At 35.5% G+C, this 20,000-nt stretch overlaps 1 protein-coding gene across 10 annotated transcripts in view; it reads right to left on the bottom strand.

Annotated features, from left to right (window-relative positions):
* The window catches only part of PCLO (piccolo presynaptic cytomatrix protein), a 426,447-nt gene that overhangs the window by 107,323 nt on the left and 299,124 nt on the right, over positions 1-20,000 (bottom strand). For 6 of the 10 annotated variants that reach the window (XM_086696804.1, XM_086696805.1, XM_086696807.1 and 3 more), the window contains exon 10: positions 15,620-15,745. In XM_086696804.1, coding sequence (XP_086552930.1) covers positions 15,620-15,745 — 126 coding nt within the window. Of the gene's footprint in view, positions 1-6,671; positions 6,760-10,620; positions 10,685-15,619; positions 15,746-19,520; positions 19,571-20,000 lie in introns of those variants that run through there. The other 4 variants (XR_015248050.1, XR_015248051.1, XM_086696810.1 and 1 more) reach the window with 3 other exon arrangements.

Raw genomic sequence — 20,000 nt, 5'->3', positions numbered from 1 at the left:
TATAAGAAGTCATTTTTAAAAAAAAAAGTTTACTTACTTTGAGAGAGAGAGACAGCACAAGCAAGGGAGGGGAAGGGAGAGAGGGAGAGAGAGAGAATCCCAAGCAGGCTCCACAGTGTCTACACAGAGCAGACACGGGGCTTGATCTCATGAACCATGAGATCATGACCTGAGCTGAAATCAAGAGTCAGACACTTAACCGACTAAGCCACCCAGGTACCCCTAAGAAGTCCTTTTGCTTAAAAGAAATAAAATTAGATCCATTTCACTTGTGTTAATAGCATCAATATGAGACTTTTTTTTTTTTTTTTAACAGTTATTTTGACCACCTCTTCTCATTTTATCTTCACAGCATTCCAGTAAAACAGGTAGGGTAAATGTAACTATGCTTACTTTTACAAATGTGAAACCTCAGCTTTAGAAATCGTATTTAGTGACAGTTTCAAAAGCCAGGTCTCCTGATTCGTCTTCTAAGTTCAGGAATAACTGCATCCCACATGATTCTTTGCTATTTAAGATACATAGAACCTAATAATGAAACCCTAAAAGTGTAAAATCAATATAAGTAAATGTATTTAATTATGATAAAACTAATCACATCAAGTTGACAGATGTTTAGTGTGTGTCACAGAGGGGAGTAGATTCTGGGTCACCGATGTCAATCACTTACGATTTCTGACATGGTATCTCCCAGGGAGGAGCAAGACCATCATGGAAAGTAGACAAAACTCTGGCTCCAGGATTAGAGAACTCCAGTGGGGCTGGTGGGTGGGGAGCTGAGAGATGTGAGTTAAGAATGGACCAGCATGAGTTCCCATAGGTTGGGGTATGTTACCACAGGCCTGGTAGGTCACAGTGAACTTGGACTCAATGCGTTTGATAATGTAAGACATAAGAGGAAAGGCTTCAATAATAAAATTTGGAGAGGGTCTACGCCTTCCTTCCCCTGTGGCTCTCCCACTTTGGCAGGCTAGAGTCAGTCTCTTTCATGTTTTACTCTGTAGAACTGTTATGTAGGGATTTACGTTTTAAAAATATGGTGGAGTGACCTCTGGCTAACTAAATCTGAATACTATGTATACACGTTAATGAACATATTGAGGTCATTTTCACTGAGCTGAAATTTAACACACATGTTGTATTGTGTGTGTGTGTATACAGATATATGCACAGTGTAATATAATAATTTATCATTATGTCCCCATTCCCACCTTGTTCTAACAGCCGCATCTCATACCTGGATTATTTCTTCAGTTTCCTAACTAAACTCCTTTTCTTTCCAACCTTCACCCCTTCAAATAACTCTAGTTATGGCACTCAGAGTGTTCCTATTTAAATGTCATTTAGGGTATTAAGGAGGGCACTCGGGTTGAGCACTGGGTGTTATATGTAAGTGATGAATCACTAAATTCTATTCCTGCAAACAGTATTACACTATATGTCAATTAACTAGAATTTAAATAAAAATATGAGGAAAAAACAATAAATGATGTGAATAAAAATGTCATTCAGCTTGTGTGTCAGCCTAGTGGCTTCTCATCCCGCACAAGGAGAAGCTGAAGTCCTAGGGGCACTTCGGTAGCTCAGTCAGTTAAGCATCTGACTCTTGGTTTCACCTCAGGTCATGATCTCATGGTTTGTAATATCCCCGTGTTGTGAGCCCCGTGTTGGTTTGTGAACCCCATGTTGGGCTCTGTGTTGACAGCATGGAGCCTGCTTGGGATTCTCTCTCTCTCTCTCTCTCTCTCTCTCTCTCTCTCTCTTCCCCTGCTTGCACGCTCTTGTACTCTCTCTCTCTCTCTCTCTCTCAAAATAAATAAATAAACAAACAAACAAAAAAGCTGAAGTCCTTACAGTGGCCCACAAGATTCTATCTCCTTGACTACTTTGACCAAAACGTCCACCGTCCGCCCTCACATGCCCACTAGCTGCAGCTACACTGGCCTCCTTGCAATCTTACTGTTCCTGGCACACACCAGGTATGGTCTTGCTCTGGGCCTTTGCCCTTTTCATTTGTCTCCTGTAATGTCAGTAACTTCTGGCTCACTCTTTCCTCTCCTTGGGGACTTCACTCAGTTTCGGCCTGCTTGGTAAGGTCATTCGTGATCATCCCCTCTAAGTTTGCAACCCGATTGTCTGACAAGCTGGATCTATGCTCCTTATTATATTTCTTTCCTCAGCACATATTACCATTCAATATAGAGTACTTAAAAAAAAAAAAAACTTTGCTCTTTTCTGTCTCAGCTACTAAAATGTACAGTTCATGCTTTCCTCATTAATGTCCCCACAGGGTCATCAGAGATTGCTCTATGCAGCATGTACTAAAAAAAAAAAAAAAAATTATAGAAATAATTGGATCAATCATTGATCTCAGCAGACTCAAGGGCCATAATGACAGTGAGTAGAATCCGGGAAAGAGTAGAAAGTAAAAGAAAACAAAAGTAGCCTAAGAGAAAATAAGAGAAATCTTATTTTCTTCCAATGCTCAGTGGAACTTACTCTACATATGAAAAGGCTTTCATCTGAATTTGTGCTGACACAAAAGCCTGCAATCCCACAGAAGGTTCTTTCTGCTTCGGCACTCATTACTCAATTGGGAACACAGTAGAATACCCTAACTATGTTGAACTATTTTAAAAATTAACAAATGGAATAAATGAAAGACTGTAAAGATCTGTTTTAGTTCCTAAACAGTTCCTTGCCCTGGAGAGTTTATAATCTGCCCTTAGAAATTACCGCAAGGTTACCTGGGGTTCTTCGGGATGGGAAGAGCCATATCTGTAAGCTCCACTTAGTATTTTACTGGTTCTAATGATTGCAGAATCAACTACTGTATTCTGAATTTCTAGCTTTCTCTTATTAATGAAAATAAAACATACAGTTCCTCCCCCCCCCCAAAAAAAAAAGCCATTAAAGAAATATACTGTTTTTCCTTAAAGCTATTTTTTCTTAGTTCTTTGGATTTATTTTACATTTTTATTCATTGACACCTGATCAAACGCTACCTTCACAGTGAGTACCTTCCATCCACTGCCTCTCTAGATGGTAGGCACTTTGAAAGCAGGGGAGCATTATATCACTTTGCATCATTCTAGGATAAACCCATAGAGAGCAGTCACTGAATACATGTGGCAACCCATCTGAATCCTTCATTATTGCTGGCATTCCTAAGAATATCACCACCACTCCTTCACAGCCTCTTCTCTCTGAACTCCCTGTTTATTACCTCCATCTAAATTTTAAGTATATTAAGAGTGCACCCCAACAGAGTCTTACAATTCTGCAGTATGCACCTCAATGTTCTTCCCGTTCAGAAATAGCACATGCAGGGATGAATTTAGGCTTTGCACGGCCTGAAGCTTATTCAATTTTAAGGAAAAATATAAGATTATGAATACAAAATTTGGCACAGATGAATTTTTATGAAAAGGACAAAAGAAACCACAACAGATGACAAATGCTGAAAAGGTGACAAAGGCAGCAAACATTACACATTCCTTAGAACTTCCTGGAGCTTTGGCGGGGGCTCATACAAGTGAGAGAGGAGCCCTGAGATGGTCCTTTCGTTAAAGTGCCATAATTTATTCATTCTGATCTCATTTCTTTTCTCACCCCATGTAATCACCCTCACAGTCTTTTTTTTTTTTTTAAATAAAAAATGTTATTTACTCATAAGTTACTTTAAACAGTTATCAACTCACAGGAATTATGTTTCATCTCTATCCCCAAATACTTCCGAACTACTAACATTCTTATGAAACAAATCTCAGCAGTTCTATTATTTCATACACAAATATGTCAATATGTATTTCTAATAGATAAGGACTCCTTATTTTAAATTTTTTTTTCAACGTTTTTTATTTATTTTTGGGACAGAGAGAGACAGAGCATGAACGAGGGAGGGGCAGAGAGAGAGGGAGACACAGAATTGGAAACAGGCTCCAGGCTCCGAGCCATCAGCCCAGAGCCTGACGCGGGGCTCGAACTCACGGACCGCGAGATCGTGACCTGGCTGAAGTCGGACGCTTAACCGACTGCGCCACCCAGGCGCCCCAAGGACTCCTTATTTTAAAAAGCAATCACATTATTTTATATATTACAACTGCTTCATATTCAAATACTCATTGTCCCATTTCCAAAAATATCTAAGAATTTTTTTAAGATCAGCTTTACCAAGATATAGCATACATGTAAATAAAAACAGCCTATTTTATATGTACAGTGAAATGATAGCAAATATATACAACTGTATAAACCACAACCAGAATCAAGATAGAGAATACTTTCTTTGTGCCTTGAGTTCCCACTGACTCTTTCCCACTTTTCTCCTCAACCTCAGCTCCAGGAAACCACCTGTCTGCTTTCTGTCATAATCAGTTACTGTTTTCTGTTTGGTTTTTGCTTTTATCTTTAATAGTTCCTTGCTTTCAGTTATTTTAGCTTAATTTTCTCTTCTGTTTCTCATGCCTTTGGATCCTTTTTTCCAAATATAAGTACTTAATACTATCAACATGCCTCTAAGCTCTACTTTAGTTGCAGCCCATAAATTTGGTACATTGCTTTTTCATTTGCATTTTGTTCAAAATATTTTCTAATTTCCCTTTAATTTTTTTTCTTTAGCCCATAATTCTAGTGTTTGAATTTTCATTTTATCTAACATACTCAGTTTATCATGGCTCATGTACTGCTTCACCTCCGCCTCCCAAACCTAAAATTGAACCATGTTTCATCCCAAGGTTCATCCTCTCCCCCACATCTCTTCAACAAGTAAAGTGTCTCTGAAGTGTGCATTATAGAAAGGTCTAATGGAGGATCCCATACATTGAATGCTCAAGATCCGGTAAGCTTTTGTGATTTGTCAAAAGTCCCACACAAAAGGAGTTGATGAGAAAGATTAGTCCAGACACTGAAAGCAAGACATCAGACACCACAGTTCTGGTCACTAACAAGATGTGTTTTCAGCGACTAATAGACCATGAAAGTTACGTGAACAGATATTCATTGTATGTGCACCTATAAATTTTAATCAGATGTGAGGTTTACTGATTAACATACTGTTGATAAGAAGAAAAAATGAGAAGACTTTTAAAAGATTAGCCAATGGTTTTACGGTTAGGAGGTAGTACGGGTGTTTTGTTTTTTAAGTTTATTTATTTATTCAGAGGGACAGAGAGAGAGGGAGAGAGCGAAAGAGAGAGAGAGAGAAAGAGAGAATGAGAATCCCAACCAGGCTCTGCACTGGCAGCACAGAGCCTGATGTGGGGCTTGAACTCATGAACCAGGATGATCATGACCTGATCTGAAATCAAGACAGACTGGTCACCCAGGCGCCCCAGGAGATAATACATTTAAATGAAAAATGGCTTACTTACTTCAGGCATTAAGGTTTTTTGTTTTTGAAATTTATTCAAGCCTGATAACTAAAACTAAAATAACTTTCCATTATCGCAGAGGGCTCTAACAGTTCGATAGTCCCTTATAGGAAGTCTGAACTTTGTAAGATTAACAAAGCATATAAAAAATAAACATAAGTAACTGTCACTCACTGTTAACTCTGTGAGACAGGTCTTGAAATCTCTCAATTGTACAGACGAGGTAAAAGGAAACTTAGAGAACACGAGTAACTGGACTAAAGTGATGAAGATGGCTTGGGTCAGAGTTTTGTGACCTAAGTTTGATGCTCTGTTAATTAGAAATATTCTGCATCCCTGCAGCTCTGAGATCAGAACTGACTATGGTCAGTTATTTAAGTATGTCCACATATGGGGGACACAGAATTCAAGGTTAATATTGCAAATATTTTTCTTACCATCAAAGATCTCCAAAGTGAAAGTAAACATGATTATATTCACCACTCATGAAAAACACTGTATTTCTGGTACATTGTTTCTAAGTCTGACTATTATTATCTCAGTTTCCCTACTGAGAACATCAAGAAACTAAAAGTTAAACAACATATCCAGACAATACGTACAACAGCTGAACTTAAATACTGATCTGTCTGACTGTAAAACACTCTCCGAATATATGGGATGTGCTAAAACACTGGCTGACGGAAGGTCTGGAATGAATATTAAAGATGGTTCAATATCCTTGCTTCCAAAAAAACCACTCCAATTCACACACCCACTAAAATGTAGCCTGTTATGGCATATTGACCAGACTAATCCGAAATTTAAGAATAGAAACAATTGTTCATCAAGAAGCAGTATCACTTGAGCTTATATAAATATTTCAAGGTATGCTACTTTTGTTAATAAAAGTAATCAAATTAGAATATGGATTATTAGTTACACTTAGCAAAAAATGTACAAGACAGGGCAATCATTTAGTTTTCTTGATATTTCTACCAGAAATATTATGACTCAAACATAATTTCCTCTGATTAATTTCAAACTAAACGGATAAAAAAGAGAAATATATTTCTTTGTCCTGGCAACATAGCTAATCTTTAATATCTGACAAGGTAAGTATGATGTCACTAAACCCTGAAAATAATATATTACAACCTACCAGCCCAGGTACCTTATATTTTTCTTTCCATAAGATAGATTCCTAAATATTTGTTAGAAAATCTTTGTATTAACATGAAATGTGATCTTGTGTCACGTGTACCTGGCACACCAGCTTAAGGAATTTTGAGAAATCTCATGCTAATGACCAATCCGTACCTGGTATCCCCCTGGAACAAGAACAAGGAAGCTGACTCATCTGTGTGGTGTGTTTCTTGATCTCCAACCTTGATCACTGCCATGCCATCTGTAACATATGCCAAAAAAGCATAAGCAGAAATAAAGACTTTCTTGCCTAGGAACATTCTCCCTTAAGTTACACAGGAGTGTGTCTTCTAACAATACTACTGGAATATATCTTCTACCATAGACTTCTTCATAACAGGGATTTCCAGAGGCCAACTGCTAACAAAACCACCATTCCAGAAACAGCTAGCCTCACCTTCACTCCAATCACTGATTGTCAACCATTAATCCAACAGCATTTTCTTGCCAGAAACCCTGTCAATTCATCTCTACAAAGAGCTAGCTAGCTGGATCAATGTCACCTACAATTGAAACAACTAGAAACCAAGAATTTCCATGAATTAGAATTTATGCCACAGGCATACTTCTCACAGAATGACGTGGATGAACAAAATTGAACTCATTCTTTACAGGTGCAATGGCCTGGGAGAAGCTAACTTTTCATACAACCCTTGCTCAATTTAAAAGCAAACAGCGGATATTATTGGTTTTAAACTTTTACTCTCCTATTCTAGGACTCTGCTGATTCATTAAGAGTTTTATGAAGCTACAGTAGGGTCTTAACATTATATTCTTATCTTGGCTCCAAACAGCTTTCCAAAAATCTTCCAAACAAATTTGATTTAATTATCAATAATAATAATAATAATAATAATATAGATACAAGTTATCTTTAAAACCAAATGACCGTGTTTGGTTCTTTGGCTAAAAGATGTTTACTTCTTATGGATTTCTTGTTCTCTTATGGAAATTGTTGAAATTTTAAAAGTATCATGCCAGTAATTTATTTCACAATTATGATATAGAATACCAAGAAAAAAATAAGTGAGTTTAAGAAGTTCAGTGATTAAATGAACCTCAGAAGCAATGATATGCACATAAAGGATTACATTTGGCCCATTATATTTCCTAAACGAAATTTTGTTTTATTTATACTTTTTACACTGCCTTTTCTGAGTATATAATACTATTTTAAGTTGAGTAAAATTATACAAAAGTTTTAATGTTTAACAATTATGTGTTAATTTTTTTTTTTTTTTTTTTTTTTTTTTTTTTTTTTTTACTGTCCTAACTTACTTTATTGTATTGATTCAGAGTACAATGATTAAATCTCTAGGCGGAACAAGGGTCCGGTATTGTGAATGCATTTACGACTCAAAGAGACATGACTGAATATAAAAAGATACATTTTTTTCTAAATTAATCTATTCCTTCAATACAATCACTATCAAATTTCAACAGAGATTTTCCTGAAAATTGACAAGCAGAATCTGGAAAATATATGCAAGATCACAGGTCAAGAATTGTCCCAAGAGTATTTGAAGAGTAGCAATATGGTATGTTCACCTGCCATGTGTCAGGACTAAAACAAAGAAATCACAATTAAAACAAAATGTGACACTTATGTTGGGATAGACAATAGACCAGTAGACTAGAACAGAGAGGTCATAAAAGACCCATATATGTGTAAAAAAATCTATTTCTGACAAGTGGAGCATTAGAGATCAGTGGGAGTAACAATATAACATTCAATATATGGTGTACAGACAACTGATTATCCATGCTGAAGAAGAAAAAACTTAAAGTTTCTACTCAGACCACAGACAGATTAAATTCTATTTCTGTAAGGACATTATGTGAAAAGTAAGATTTTACAATTTTTAGAAGAAAATATAGAATAATATTCTGGAAACTTCTGGACAACGACAATTTCCAAAACAATACAGAACACTTAGAAAACTTAAGAGAAACAAAATGATAAACTTGACCATATTAAAATTTCAACCTCTGTAAAAACGAACGGACACACTAAGAAGCATACCACATACTGGGAGAAGAAGATATCTATAGCCTACTTACTTGACAGAGGATTATATCCAGAATATATACAGTTTCCCTAAAATTCAATTTGAAATACACTAACTAATACAAGTAAAGAATAAACAAAAGAACAGGCAAATCACAGATGAGAAAAACCCAAGAGCCAACAAAATTAATAAAATATTATCGTATTCCACATTCCTGGAGGGAAGGTAAACAAAAGCAATAGATATCATCCCACATTACATTTGAAAAAGAAAATGTAGAGGAAGAGGACCAAAGATGTAGAGTTAACAAAAGTAGTAATTGACTACGGACAAGTGTAAAAACAATATAACACTTTGGACAGCGATTTGGAAAAATCTACTATTGTTGAAAAAACCATACAACATTCCTCCTACATTATTTAACACGATAGTCATTATAGCCTGAAATTTAACTTGTCCAAGAAACTCCTGTACATGTGCATAAGGAGACTACTTTAACAAATTAAATTATAGCATTGTTTGAAATACTAAAAAAAAAAAAAAAAAAAAAAAAACCCTCACAAATAAATAACGAGGTAATGTTTAAATTTAAAGTGCCATTGAAATGTACAATACTAGAATTCTGCCCTGTAGTTACAATAAACGAAATAGAGCCACATGTATCACTTCGGATAAATTGTATAAACTGGATGTGACTCAGAGAGGCTGCAAAAATACATTAAGATGTCATTTACATAAAATTTCATAAACAAGCAAAAAAATTCTTCTTTGGTTTATGAATACATACATAAAACTGGGAAGAACAGCAAGTGGAAGAGTAACCTCAGATTAGGTGAAGTCGGGAGAAGGGAGGTGACTACAGGAGGCTTTAATTGATTTATATGTCTCCCTTCCCCGGAAAAATATGAAACAAATGTGGCAAAATAGTGATGTAAAAACGTATGGTGGGTACAGGGCTGTTTGTCATATTATTCTCTACAGTTTTGTGGTACACTCTGACATTTGCAACCAAAATGACAAGTCAGCGTCAGATAAGTGTTAAGTTGCATACATCAGGCCATAAAATGCTTCTAAACTCCCCCCCAGCTCCATCCCCAGAAGGGAAGGTAAAAGAGAAGGTGTGGGATGTTGAACTGGGTGTCTCAACAGACGGAGGAGGTGAAAACGTGAATAAAGCGGTGTCTCTCTTAGGTAATTTTCCTGATGGGGGAGGAGGCTCAGGCTGAGAAAACTCAGGTCCACTTTTAATGAATCAGTACCCGTCAAACCCTGACTTCCTTTGGTTACTATGTAATGGAGACATTCAACCAGTGAGTCGTTTTAGTCAAATTCACAAGATTGAGAGCAAAACACCCTCGCCATTTAAGTGCAAATAAATCAGGGGCGCCTGGGTGGCGCAGTCGGTTAAGCGTCCGACTTCAGCCAGGTCAGGATCTGGCGGTCCGTGGGTTCGAGCCCCGCGTCGGGCTCTGGGCTGATGGCTCAGAGCCTGGAGCCTGTTTCTGATTCTATGTCTCCCTCTCTCTCTGCCCCTCCCCCGTTCATGCTCTGTCTCTCTCTGTCCCAAAAATAAATAAACGTTGAAAAAAAAAATAAATAATAAGTGCAAATAAATCAGACACAGATGTGTCAGGCAGCAAACAGTTCAACAGAACCCTTGCTATATTTTAACTTCGAATTTAAAACTCGTTTGTTGTGTGCCCTTCGCCCTCTTTCAACCATAAAGCAAATGATGATTTGGGGCTAGAGTAGGACTGGTAGAGACAATTTTTTTCCTCACACTGTGTCCCAGCACAGAAGAATGGTGCTGCATTTTCCAGAGATGAGGGTTTTTCTTCTATATCAGTCACCACACGATACCCCACTCCAGAGATCTTAATTTAAATTCAAACCAAAGAAAAACTAAAACAAACAAAAACCCAAAAAAACACCTAGAGTAAATTTATGTTAATTTATGAGTAGTTAAGCTCAAAGTTGTAAGGACGTTGCCCAGAGGAAATGGTTTTTATTTTGTCATTTTTTCTTCCTGAAAAGGTAATCAAAAGTTATATTACCAAATATGGATGCTGTCTTAAATATACATGGTTCTTTACATAATATTGTTTGCTTCACAAAATCCTGTGAAGAGAAACTTCTTAATTAGTATATAACACCTGTAATCAAAAATTAATTCTTTAACACTAATTTCTATATATATTATTTGAAATCTTGTTTTATTTGACACTGTACTGGGCACCAAATATGGAGAAAAAACCCTCGGTGTTAAGGGTCATGATTTTAGATCCATGCACAATGATATGTGCACAAATGGATGGGACACAGAAACTGACCCAGGTCTGTATCAGATTAAAAAAACAAAACAAAACAAAACAAAACAAAACAAAACAAAATCTTTGCTTGTTGTGAGATATGAATAATTGTATTACAGACTCCCCAGATTTGGAGATGGTTGGAACTTTGATCTGAAAACAATAAGTAAAGAGTTATTCATTTAATTTTTTTTTTAATGTTTATTTTTGAGAGCGTGAGAGAGAAGGGCGGGGAGGGGCAGAGAGCGAGAGGGAGACACAGAATCTGAAGCAGGCTCTGGGCTGAGAGATGCAGGGCTCCAACTCACAAACTGTGAGATCATGAAGTGAGCTGAGGTTGGATGCCTAACCAAATGAGCCATCCAGGCACCCCTATAAAGAATTATTTTTAGAGAAAGTTTTATTTTTAAAGCATGTCACGAATTCAAAACTTCCTAAAATTGTAATCACACTGAACAGGTTTCACTAGGTAATATAGAGAAAAGAAAATTTATCACAGAGGACACATCTAGTTTTTTGAGGCCATTAGTTAAGGTGCTGATTATATTGAACCTAGTATTGATACTGTACTATAAATAACGTTTATAATCGTTCCTTTAAAAATAAACATTTAAAATGGAAGTGGCAAGTTTTAAACACACAAACTCATATATTCAAGTGTGTTTTTAGATGCTCAAATTAGTCCAAAGAGAAATAACAACATCAAAGGAGAAAATGATAGACAAAATTATACACCACTTAAAGTCCCAATATTGATGATCAATACAGAGCCCCAACAGTGTTGATCTAAAATTGTTTAAAATTTTAATCCTAAAGCAAATAGCGACAAAGAGCAGTTCAGGAAATCAGATTTGTAGTTTAATTCCCCAGATGTTTTGTCTTTTTTTTTTAACGGAAAACTGACTTTAAGCATCAAAATGAAGAATAAGAGGTAGCCAAAGATCATTCTTTGTCCAATATCTGTTTAAGAATGCTTATTAATGTTGCCGAAAAATAAATTGTATGGTTTTGGAAGATTAGGATCCCTCAAATATCTGACCGTGCAAGTTCTTTCAGAAAATCACTACAGATTTTTCTAAAACTAAAAGGTTGGCTCAGGAAATTTTGACTAATGCAACGTTCTCTAACTGCTTTTTTTAACTGCAGAGGATGGCACAAGCCTATATTATGAGTGTAGAAAAATGAATTTTTTGAGAATAGCCTAATGATTGGGCAATAGTAATTACTGCCAAGTATCAGCATTCTGAAACACAACTCTTTCCTACATTATGTAACAAGATAGACAACCTAGTTCAGAAAGATTTTTCAAAAAACTCTGAATAAAAATCTCCTTTTAACAAATAACCAGCTCAGTGGACTCAGGAAGTAGCGAGGCCTTCTCCCCTCCATTTAATGTTAGTTACGTGAGTCAGTACTTTCTGAACAGCATCAGAGAACCTACATGATTGGTCAGTGTGTTTTAAATGCACAAATCCTGGGGCGCCTGGGTGGCGCAGTCGGTTAAGCGTCCGACTTCAGCCAGGTCACGATCTCGCGGTCCGTGAGTTCGAGCCCCGCGTCAGGCTCTGGGCTGATGGCTCAGAGCCTGGAGCCTGTTTCCGATTCTGTGTCTCCCTCTCTCTCTGCCCCTCCCCCGTTCATGCTCTGTCTCTCTCTGTCCCAAAAATAAATAAACGTTGAAAAAAATTAAAAAAAAAAAAAAATAAATAAATGCACAAATCCTGACGATAAAAAGCGAGAGGAAACCTGAAAATACTCTTGCTCTTCCAAAAGTCAACACAGTCAGAATCCATGCCTCTGAGTGCTGCAAGAGTATAAGTATGTAAGACCCTGATGAGACTGAAAAGCCTACCGTTAAGACAAATAACCAAACTTAGGAAAAACCGTAGGGTCAACCTCTTTTTTAACAATAGCGCTATTGTGTGGAGTGGGAAAAAAAATGCAGTCTAAGAATTCTATGGTCAACCAACTGTCATTCACGTATGTTTTAAATCAAGCACGAGGCAATTTTAAATCATAAAGGCTCAGGGTATATAGTTTTGTATTCAGAAATGCAGAAAGATACACCAGGAAGACATCAAATCAATTCCTAAGTCTACCTGGAATTCGTTCTACAGATGGAAAAGTACAATTAAATGCATACAAATACATATTTTATCGATCTATTCGTATACATTTTTTTCCTTAGAAAAGAATTTCAAACTAGGGAGAATTAACTGTTGTTATTGTCTTCAATAAATAAAATTTTATGATGTCATAAAAAATTTTAAATATTAAAAAATCCACAAGACTTCAGTGATCTACACTTGGTATTACTGTAGTTACATCTCACATCAGACATAAAAATCAGAGTTGTGTCTTAACCAACATACTGCTCTGAAACTGTATGATAATCTATTAGAGATTGAAGATGAGGGTTCTAAGAATGCCATGTATGAATAAAACACATAGTTACAGACAAAACAAAAATTATGTAAATATAAATACATATAGATATATATCCAGAAAATATATTGGTCAAACAATATTGTCCTTGTGTATTCCCATTTGGACTGATGACCTTCTAGTCAGTTCATCTTTGGACACGAAAGGACATATTTGGACATTATGTTCACTTCAATTTTCTCTCTTGACTTAGTCTGTATTATATCTTTTTTTTTTTTTTTTACTTTAAGTGTATGAACTTAAAAATGGCCACATAGACTACCAAGTACAAAAAGTATCATTTCATCACAAAACACTTCATTTAAAACATCTTTCAAACCACCCTGATTTGTAGTATTTGTCAATTTCCATGGTGTAATTACAGACAAAAGTATGAAAATTTATCTGTATTCAGGCATCTTTGCATAACTATAAAACAAACAGTTGCTGCAATTTTTATTTTAGAATAAAAACAGCATACACCTTTCCTTCTGGAGTATGCTGTATAAAAGTGGCATATCACTTCCATCGTTAAAAATGGTGTCAAAAAAAATGGTCTCAATTTCTATAGCTTAAGTAGACTGCAACATCAAAGAGTAGCATCAGGCATGATAAGATTATAGTCATAGAAACTGTACAGACTCAGTAGTTTGCTCATAATTATTATACTTTTTTTTTAATTTTTTTTTTAACGTTTATTTATTTTTGAGACAGAGACAGAGCATGAACGGGGGAGGGGCAGAGAGAGAGGGAGACACAGAATCGGAAGCAGGCTTCAGGCTCTGAGCTGTCAGCCCAGAGCCTGACGCGGGGCTCAAACTCATGGACTGTGAGATCGTGACCTGAGCTGAAGTCGGACACTTAACCGACTGAGCCACCCAGGTGCCCCTATAATTATTATATCTTGATTGACACAGTTTTTACTTTCTTTTAGCTTTCCGGCTAATTCTCCTACCTTTCTCTGTTTTATGCAGCACATTGGAATATTTTTAAAAATATGCTTTCAGTGACATATTAGGTGATGACCTGGTAATCTGGCATTCTGAAAACCAACAAGCAGATAAACAAAACAAACAGGCCTAATTTATCACATTGATCTGTTTCCACTTTGTAAATCCTCCCACCAAGACCAGTTCAAGCCATCAATGTGATGTCACTAAATGTGCAGTTAGGAAGAGCGTATCTTAGAGATTTGGTACCAACTAGCTCCAGTAAGAACACTGTGATGAGTAAATAATACCTCAAGTTTGTGTTTATTCTAATAGTCTACCAAAATATCCATGGACATTTTTGGGAGGTTCCAATACATTGAAGAAAATAATAGTGAATCATTTTAGCATAAGGAGAATTTTAAATAACAAACAACATTTTATAAAACTATGAAATGAGAAAAAAACACTTTCCAAATAAGTATTTTATTTAGAATGAAATAAAATGATAGGCTGAGTCTGTTTTATGATAAAAAAATATCCATTATAAACAATATAACTGAAAGCTTATAAACCATATGTTAGAGTTTGGAAACAACCCAATCAACGAAAAAACAAGTGAAAATAATCACTTTGTGTTTTGAGAACCAAACATTTTATGACATGTGAAAGAAACTGATAAAATACATGTTTCATGGATCTTTAGATACATCTGTAAAGTTCTTTTTTTTTAATGTTTTTGATGTGATAAGGTGTATAGTACCCAAAAGTAGACAGTAACCTAGCACAGGAGTTGGTAAATTTTTTTCTGTTAAGAGCCATAGAGTATAAATTTTAGTTTTTGTAGACCATTTCATCTTGTCATGAATGCAGTTCTGTTTGTAGTGGGAAAATGCCCATATCCAACATGTAAATTCATGATCCTGGCTGTGTTCCAACACTGTTTTATAGAAACAAACAGCAGATAGAGTTGGCCTGGGGGATGTTCACAGTTTGCTGACCCAACTTTAGGGTGTACTGAATCATGTGGTATTTTTACAGTTATGATTTCAATATAATTTTCTTAGTATTTATAAAAAAAAATAATCTCAATAACCAAAGTGGTTTTAATAATATTGCCCAAGTCAGTAAACAATATTGACTAATTAGTGTTTCTTAAGTAAGATATTCACAGAGCAAACCCAACTGCCAAAAGGACAATGCAATTGAAAATAAAGTGAATATAGTTGTGAACACATTTTCTTTTATATTACAACACCAAAATTTCATAATTAACCATAAGGAGAGAGGGTTACCTATGTGGTAAATAAAGAGAAGATCTGCATATTAAATTAAAATATGTTTAATATAAGTATGTTCATTTTAATCAACAATGAAATCCTTATTCTTACCTTCCATAAGTTTTCCTGTCTGTTCTGCACTTCCTCCGGGAAGAATTTTGGCAATATAGGCTCCAATTTCTCCATTATGTCCAGGGATTTCTTTACCACCCACAATTCTAATTCCTAATCCATTACCTGTATTGAAAAAATAGCAAGTTATTAGTAACATTTTAAAGGAACAACAGTTATCATGAGTTATAAGGTGCATATGACGTGAGCTGTGGTGCCCAGAAGCTATCTACAACATGAATATTGGGACTGGACACCAATAACAAAAGGATATTATTCTGAATTCAATAATAGATGATATGAAATAGGACATTCTGAGATTTTTGTAGGATCTACAATGAATCCCCTGATATTAAAAAATAATTTTTGGAATTCAATGATATCACCATGATATAATACAGTTATCTTTGTCCACTTTTGGCCAGACACTTTGTAAACATATTGTATAAAGATGTTCTCAGTATAAGAAACACCAGAGTGTATAATTCACTTATGAAATTGAGGAGCATTTCATGTAAAAGACAGTAATAGCTATCATAAATTGAGAAGACACAATTTAAACATACAAATGATTGCAACTGGTAAGACGAAAATACAATCATAATTTATGAATTACTATTCATTTTTTAGCCTTAACTCATCAACTAACATTGTGCATTATTAACATGACATTTTTTGTGTGGCAAAATAAAATTCTTGACTGATGAACAACTTAGTAAACTTTATTTCATAGAACAGATTTTTCTGTAATTAGCTACATGGATAAAAAGATGGAGAATGATTATTGTGTGAAAATTGAGTGTGATATAAATGAACTGTTGATGTTTTAAGTTTATATTTTCCTTATAATCAGCTAAAAATTAGCAAGCATATATATACAGCACCAGAAATATTTTTATTACAAATGTCAAGGATATTTTAAAAGTACTAAAAGAAAGCAGAATTCTTCTTAAATCAAGACACAATTAACTATTTCTTTAGATTAAAATTATTTCTATTCAGTGATTGAAGGCCTGTTTTCAACTCTTTCAAAAATCTCTAAATTTTAAAAGACAGCTTTCTTACAGATTCTGTTCCCTTCCCACTTTACTCTTCAAAAACAATCCCTGGAGTCAACGTCAACACAGTACAAACATTCAACAACCAAGTAACACGGGATTATGGAACCCTTCTGCCATTTATCCAGGTAGGGATATATTTTGGTAAAACATCATTTCCAGGTTATAAGGTAATTCCAAATGAATTTCCTCTCTCCTTTTCTTCCTCCCTTCCTTCCTTGTTTTTACCCTCTTTTCTCCCTCTCTTTCTCTCCTTCTTGCCTCCCTCTTTCTACTTTTTTTTTTTTTACGAGGGTAAGTGTTCTGAAGATTGAGCCTCAAAATAAAAAGAAAAACAAAAAAACCAAAAACTAAGCAAATCAACTGTATGCATCTAACTTTCCTGCTGTTGTCAATGGGTCAGAGTTAAATGAGATACTAGCCTTCTCTGGCCTTACTTAATGAAGCTTTTTTGTCACCAGTATCTTGGTCCATTGCTACCCCTGTGAGTAGAGATTAATTTATGATACACATTGAATATAGCTGTGTGAGTACAGAACATCATCTAGTATAGGACTTGGTCTCAACTAAGGCTGCTTACCAACAGTTGAGTTCTTACTTAGACAGTAGTCTTAAAGAATTCACCAGGACTGATTATATAATAAGACATTACATAGATACAAATAAAGGGCAACAAATGAAGAAGTTATTACCCATTCTTGATTTAATCAGTTTAGTCTATCTTTTAGTGTGCTAAGGATATTTTGGAAATTACAAAATGAGGATTTTAAAATAGCTGGTCATGGAATTTATCTGTTAAAAGTAATAATAGTTTCTTAAAAGATTTGCTTTCACTTTTCATGATTGAATCCCTCAGAGCTGTAATTTACTACTTGTTAAACTTTTCATAAACACACACACAGATGCTGAATTTCTAATGTGGTTGGTGTGTCTTTATCAATTTTGAGACATGTCAGTCTGAGATCCCAAAAGATGATTTAAGACATTTCCTTAGCATATAGGCATATGTTCAAGATCATTCCATACATCAAAACTTATTATAATGCTACACTCAGAAGAGTACACTGTAGTAGGGTATAGGAGAGTGCTCAGGGCATTTGGTTTTACTTATTTGTTTTTAAGCTTAAAAAAACCAGAATAAAAACATAGCCCATGAAAAACAATTTCAGCACTATATCATATATGGCATAGCGTATGTTTAGAATCTACACATGGGGTTATTACACCTTGTAAAGGTATAGCTAAAAGAGTAGTTGTGGAACTCTGAAATCTATTCATTGGTATAAGCGACTATTTTTAAAGATTTGGTTATAGTTTCATTCTATAGATGGAAATGTCTTAAGAGTTAAGTAGTTGCATCCCTACTACCATTTAATTTTTGGTGACTGAATACACCTAAAACCCTGTAGAAAAGGATCAGTGAAAGAAAATTATAATTATATCCATCTTAATAAAGTAGCACAACATGGCGCGCTTGGGTGGCTCAGTCGGTTGAGCGTCCGACTTTGGATCGGGTCATGATCTCGCGGTTCATGAGTTCGAGCCCCGTGTCGGGCTCTGTGCTGACAGCTCGGAGCCTGGGGCCTGTTTGGGATTCTGTGTCTCTTTCTCTCTCTGCCCCTCCCCCTACTAGTGCTCTGTCTCTCTGTCTCTCAAAAATAAATAAAATATAAGGCTGATGCTAATTTAATAAAGTAGCGCAACACAACATTTCTTTAATTGTGTAAGATACATCTTAAACCACTGAATTCTAATACTTAAAACACTATACAAATACATGTTATAAGCCTCAGTATCTTTGGTAAAATGAAAGTAATGTACGGCCGTGACAATACTGTGGGAAATGAGATTTTATATATAAAGAAACCACTTCAAGCACATAGTAAATTTTCAAGAATTCCTGTTGCTTTGAAATTGCTTTGACATTGCTGTGGTTGCTGCTAGTTTTTCATGTATACAATAAAGTAGCATAGAAATATTAAAATTTGTGATAAAATAGAATGATAGAAAATAAAAAGACTCAGAAAGTATAACTTTTTTTTTTTTGCTTATTTTATAGTAGTTACATGTTAGTGGGGACATAAGAAGTTTTCTTTATATGATTTGTAATAATTTAAGTGTGGACATTTTAACATTTCTATAGCTTCAACTTTGATATTTTATGTAGTAAATGCAGATAAAATAAACAAAAATACTTCTATAAAAATAAAACACCCCAGCTCAAATCTAAGTTACAGAATGCAAGAGAAGACCTGGTAAACTCAAGAAGGAACATTAATTTTTAACTGAAATGCTTGTATTTAAATGGTCCTTGATAAGTGATGTTTCTATATTACCAATGTTTTTCAACTTTGGACAAATTTTTATCAACACAAAATCCTTTTGCCTCCCTGCTTCTATTCTATCTCAAAACATTAACAAAATGCTTCCTTAGTTAGATGCCTTGAAAATACAAGGGTTTTGCTCGAGTGAACAGCACGGCAGGGTAGAGAGACCGGTAGTTACCAAAGAGAACACAGAAGCTTTAAAAAGGATTGTCAGAAATTACAGTAATTTCACAACAAATAAGCAGAGATGTTACTGAGGGGGTCTTACAGAGAAATCTAACTTTCAAAAATCCTTTAAAGTATGTAGGGAATATTTATAAGAAAAGAGACATCCAACGATAAAGGTAGCAAGTCATTACGAGAAAGTATTACCTTAATAACCTTAGGATTACAATTGAAATATACCAGTCTTTTCAAATCCCTATGCATGTTTTAATTATGTGGTAAATATACTACTAGGTAGTCACTTTTAACGTTCCAGTCCAAGATGACAACAGAGGAGGCTCCTGAACTCACCTCGTCCCATGGACACACCGAATCTACAGCTACACGTGGAGCAATTCCCTCTGAAAAAAATCCAGAAACTAGCTGATGACTCCTACATAATGGGTCCATGAGAAAAAAAACAAAATAAAACAAAACAAAATAAAACCCACATCAAAACACGTTTTGGCATACCTTCAACTCCTGGGAGCCATCAAGAACAAAGAAGGCAGCTCGAACAATCGTTAAGATTTGAGAGACAACCAAGAGCACAGGCCAGGCTGAATCATAATGTTTACATTTCTTTAATGTTTATTTATTTTAGAGAAACAGAGACAAAGTGCGACTGGGGGAGGGGCAGAGAGAGAGGAAGACACAGAATCTGAAGCAGGCTCCATGCTCTGAGCTGTCACCAGAGAGCACGGGGTGGGGGTGGGGGGCTCGAATCCACAAACCATGAGATTGTGAACTGAGCTGAAGTTGGACGCTTAACTGACTAAGCCACCCAGGCAC

This window comes from Puma concolor, chromosome A2 (genome assembly GCF_028749965.1).
Source record: "Puma concolor isolate L17-30 chromosome A2, mPumCon1.1.hap2, whole genome shotgun sequence".
Classification (NCBI taxonomy): domain Eukaryota; kingdom Metazoa; phylum Chordata; class Mammalia; order Carnivora; family Felidae; genus Puma; species Puma concolor.
This window is presented reverse-complemented; position numbering and strand designations above follow the sequence as displayed.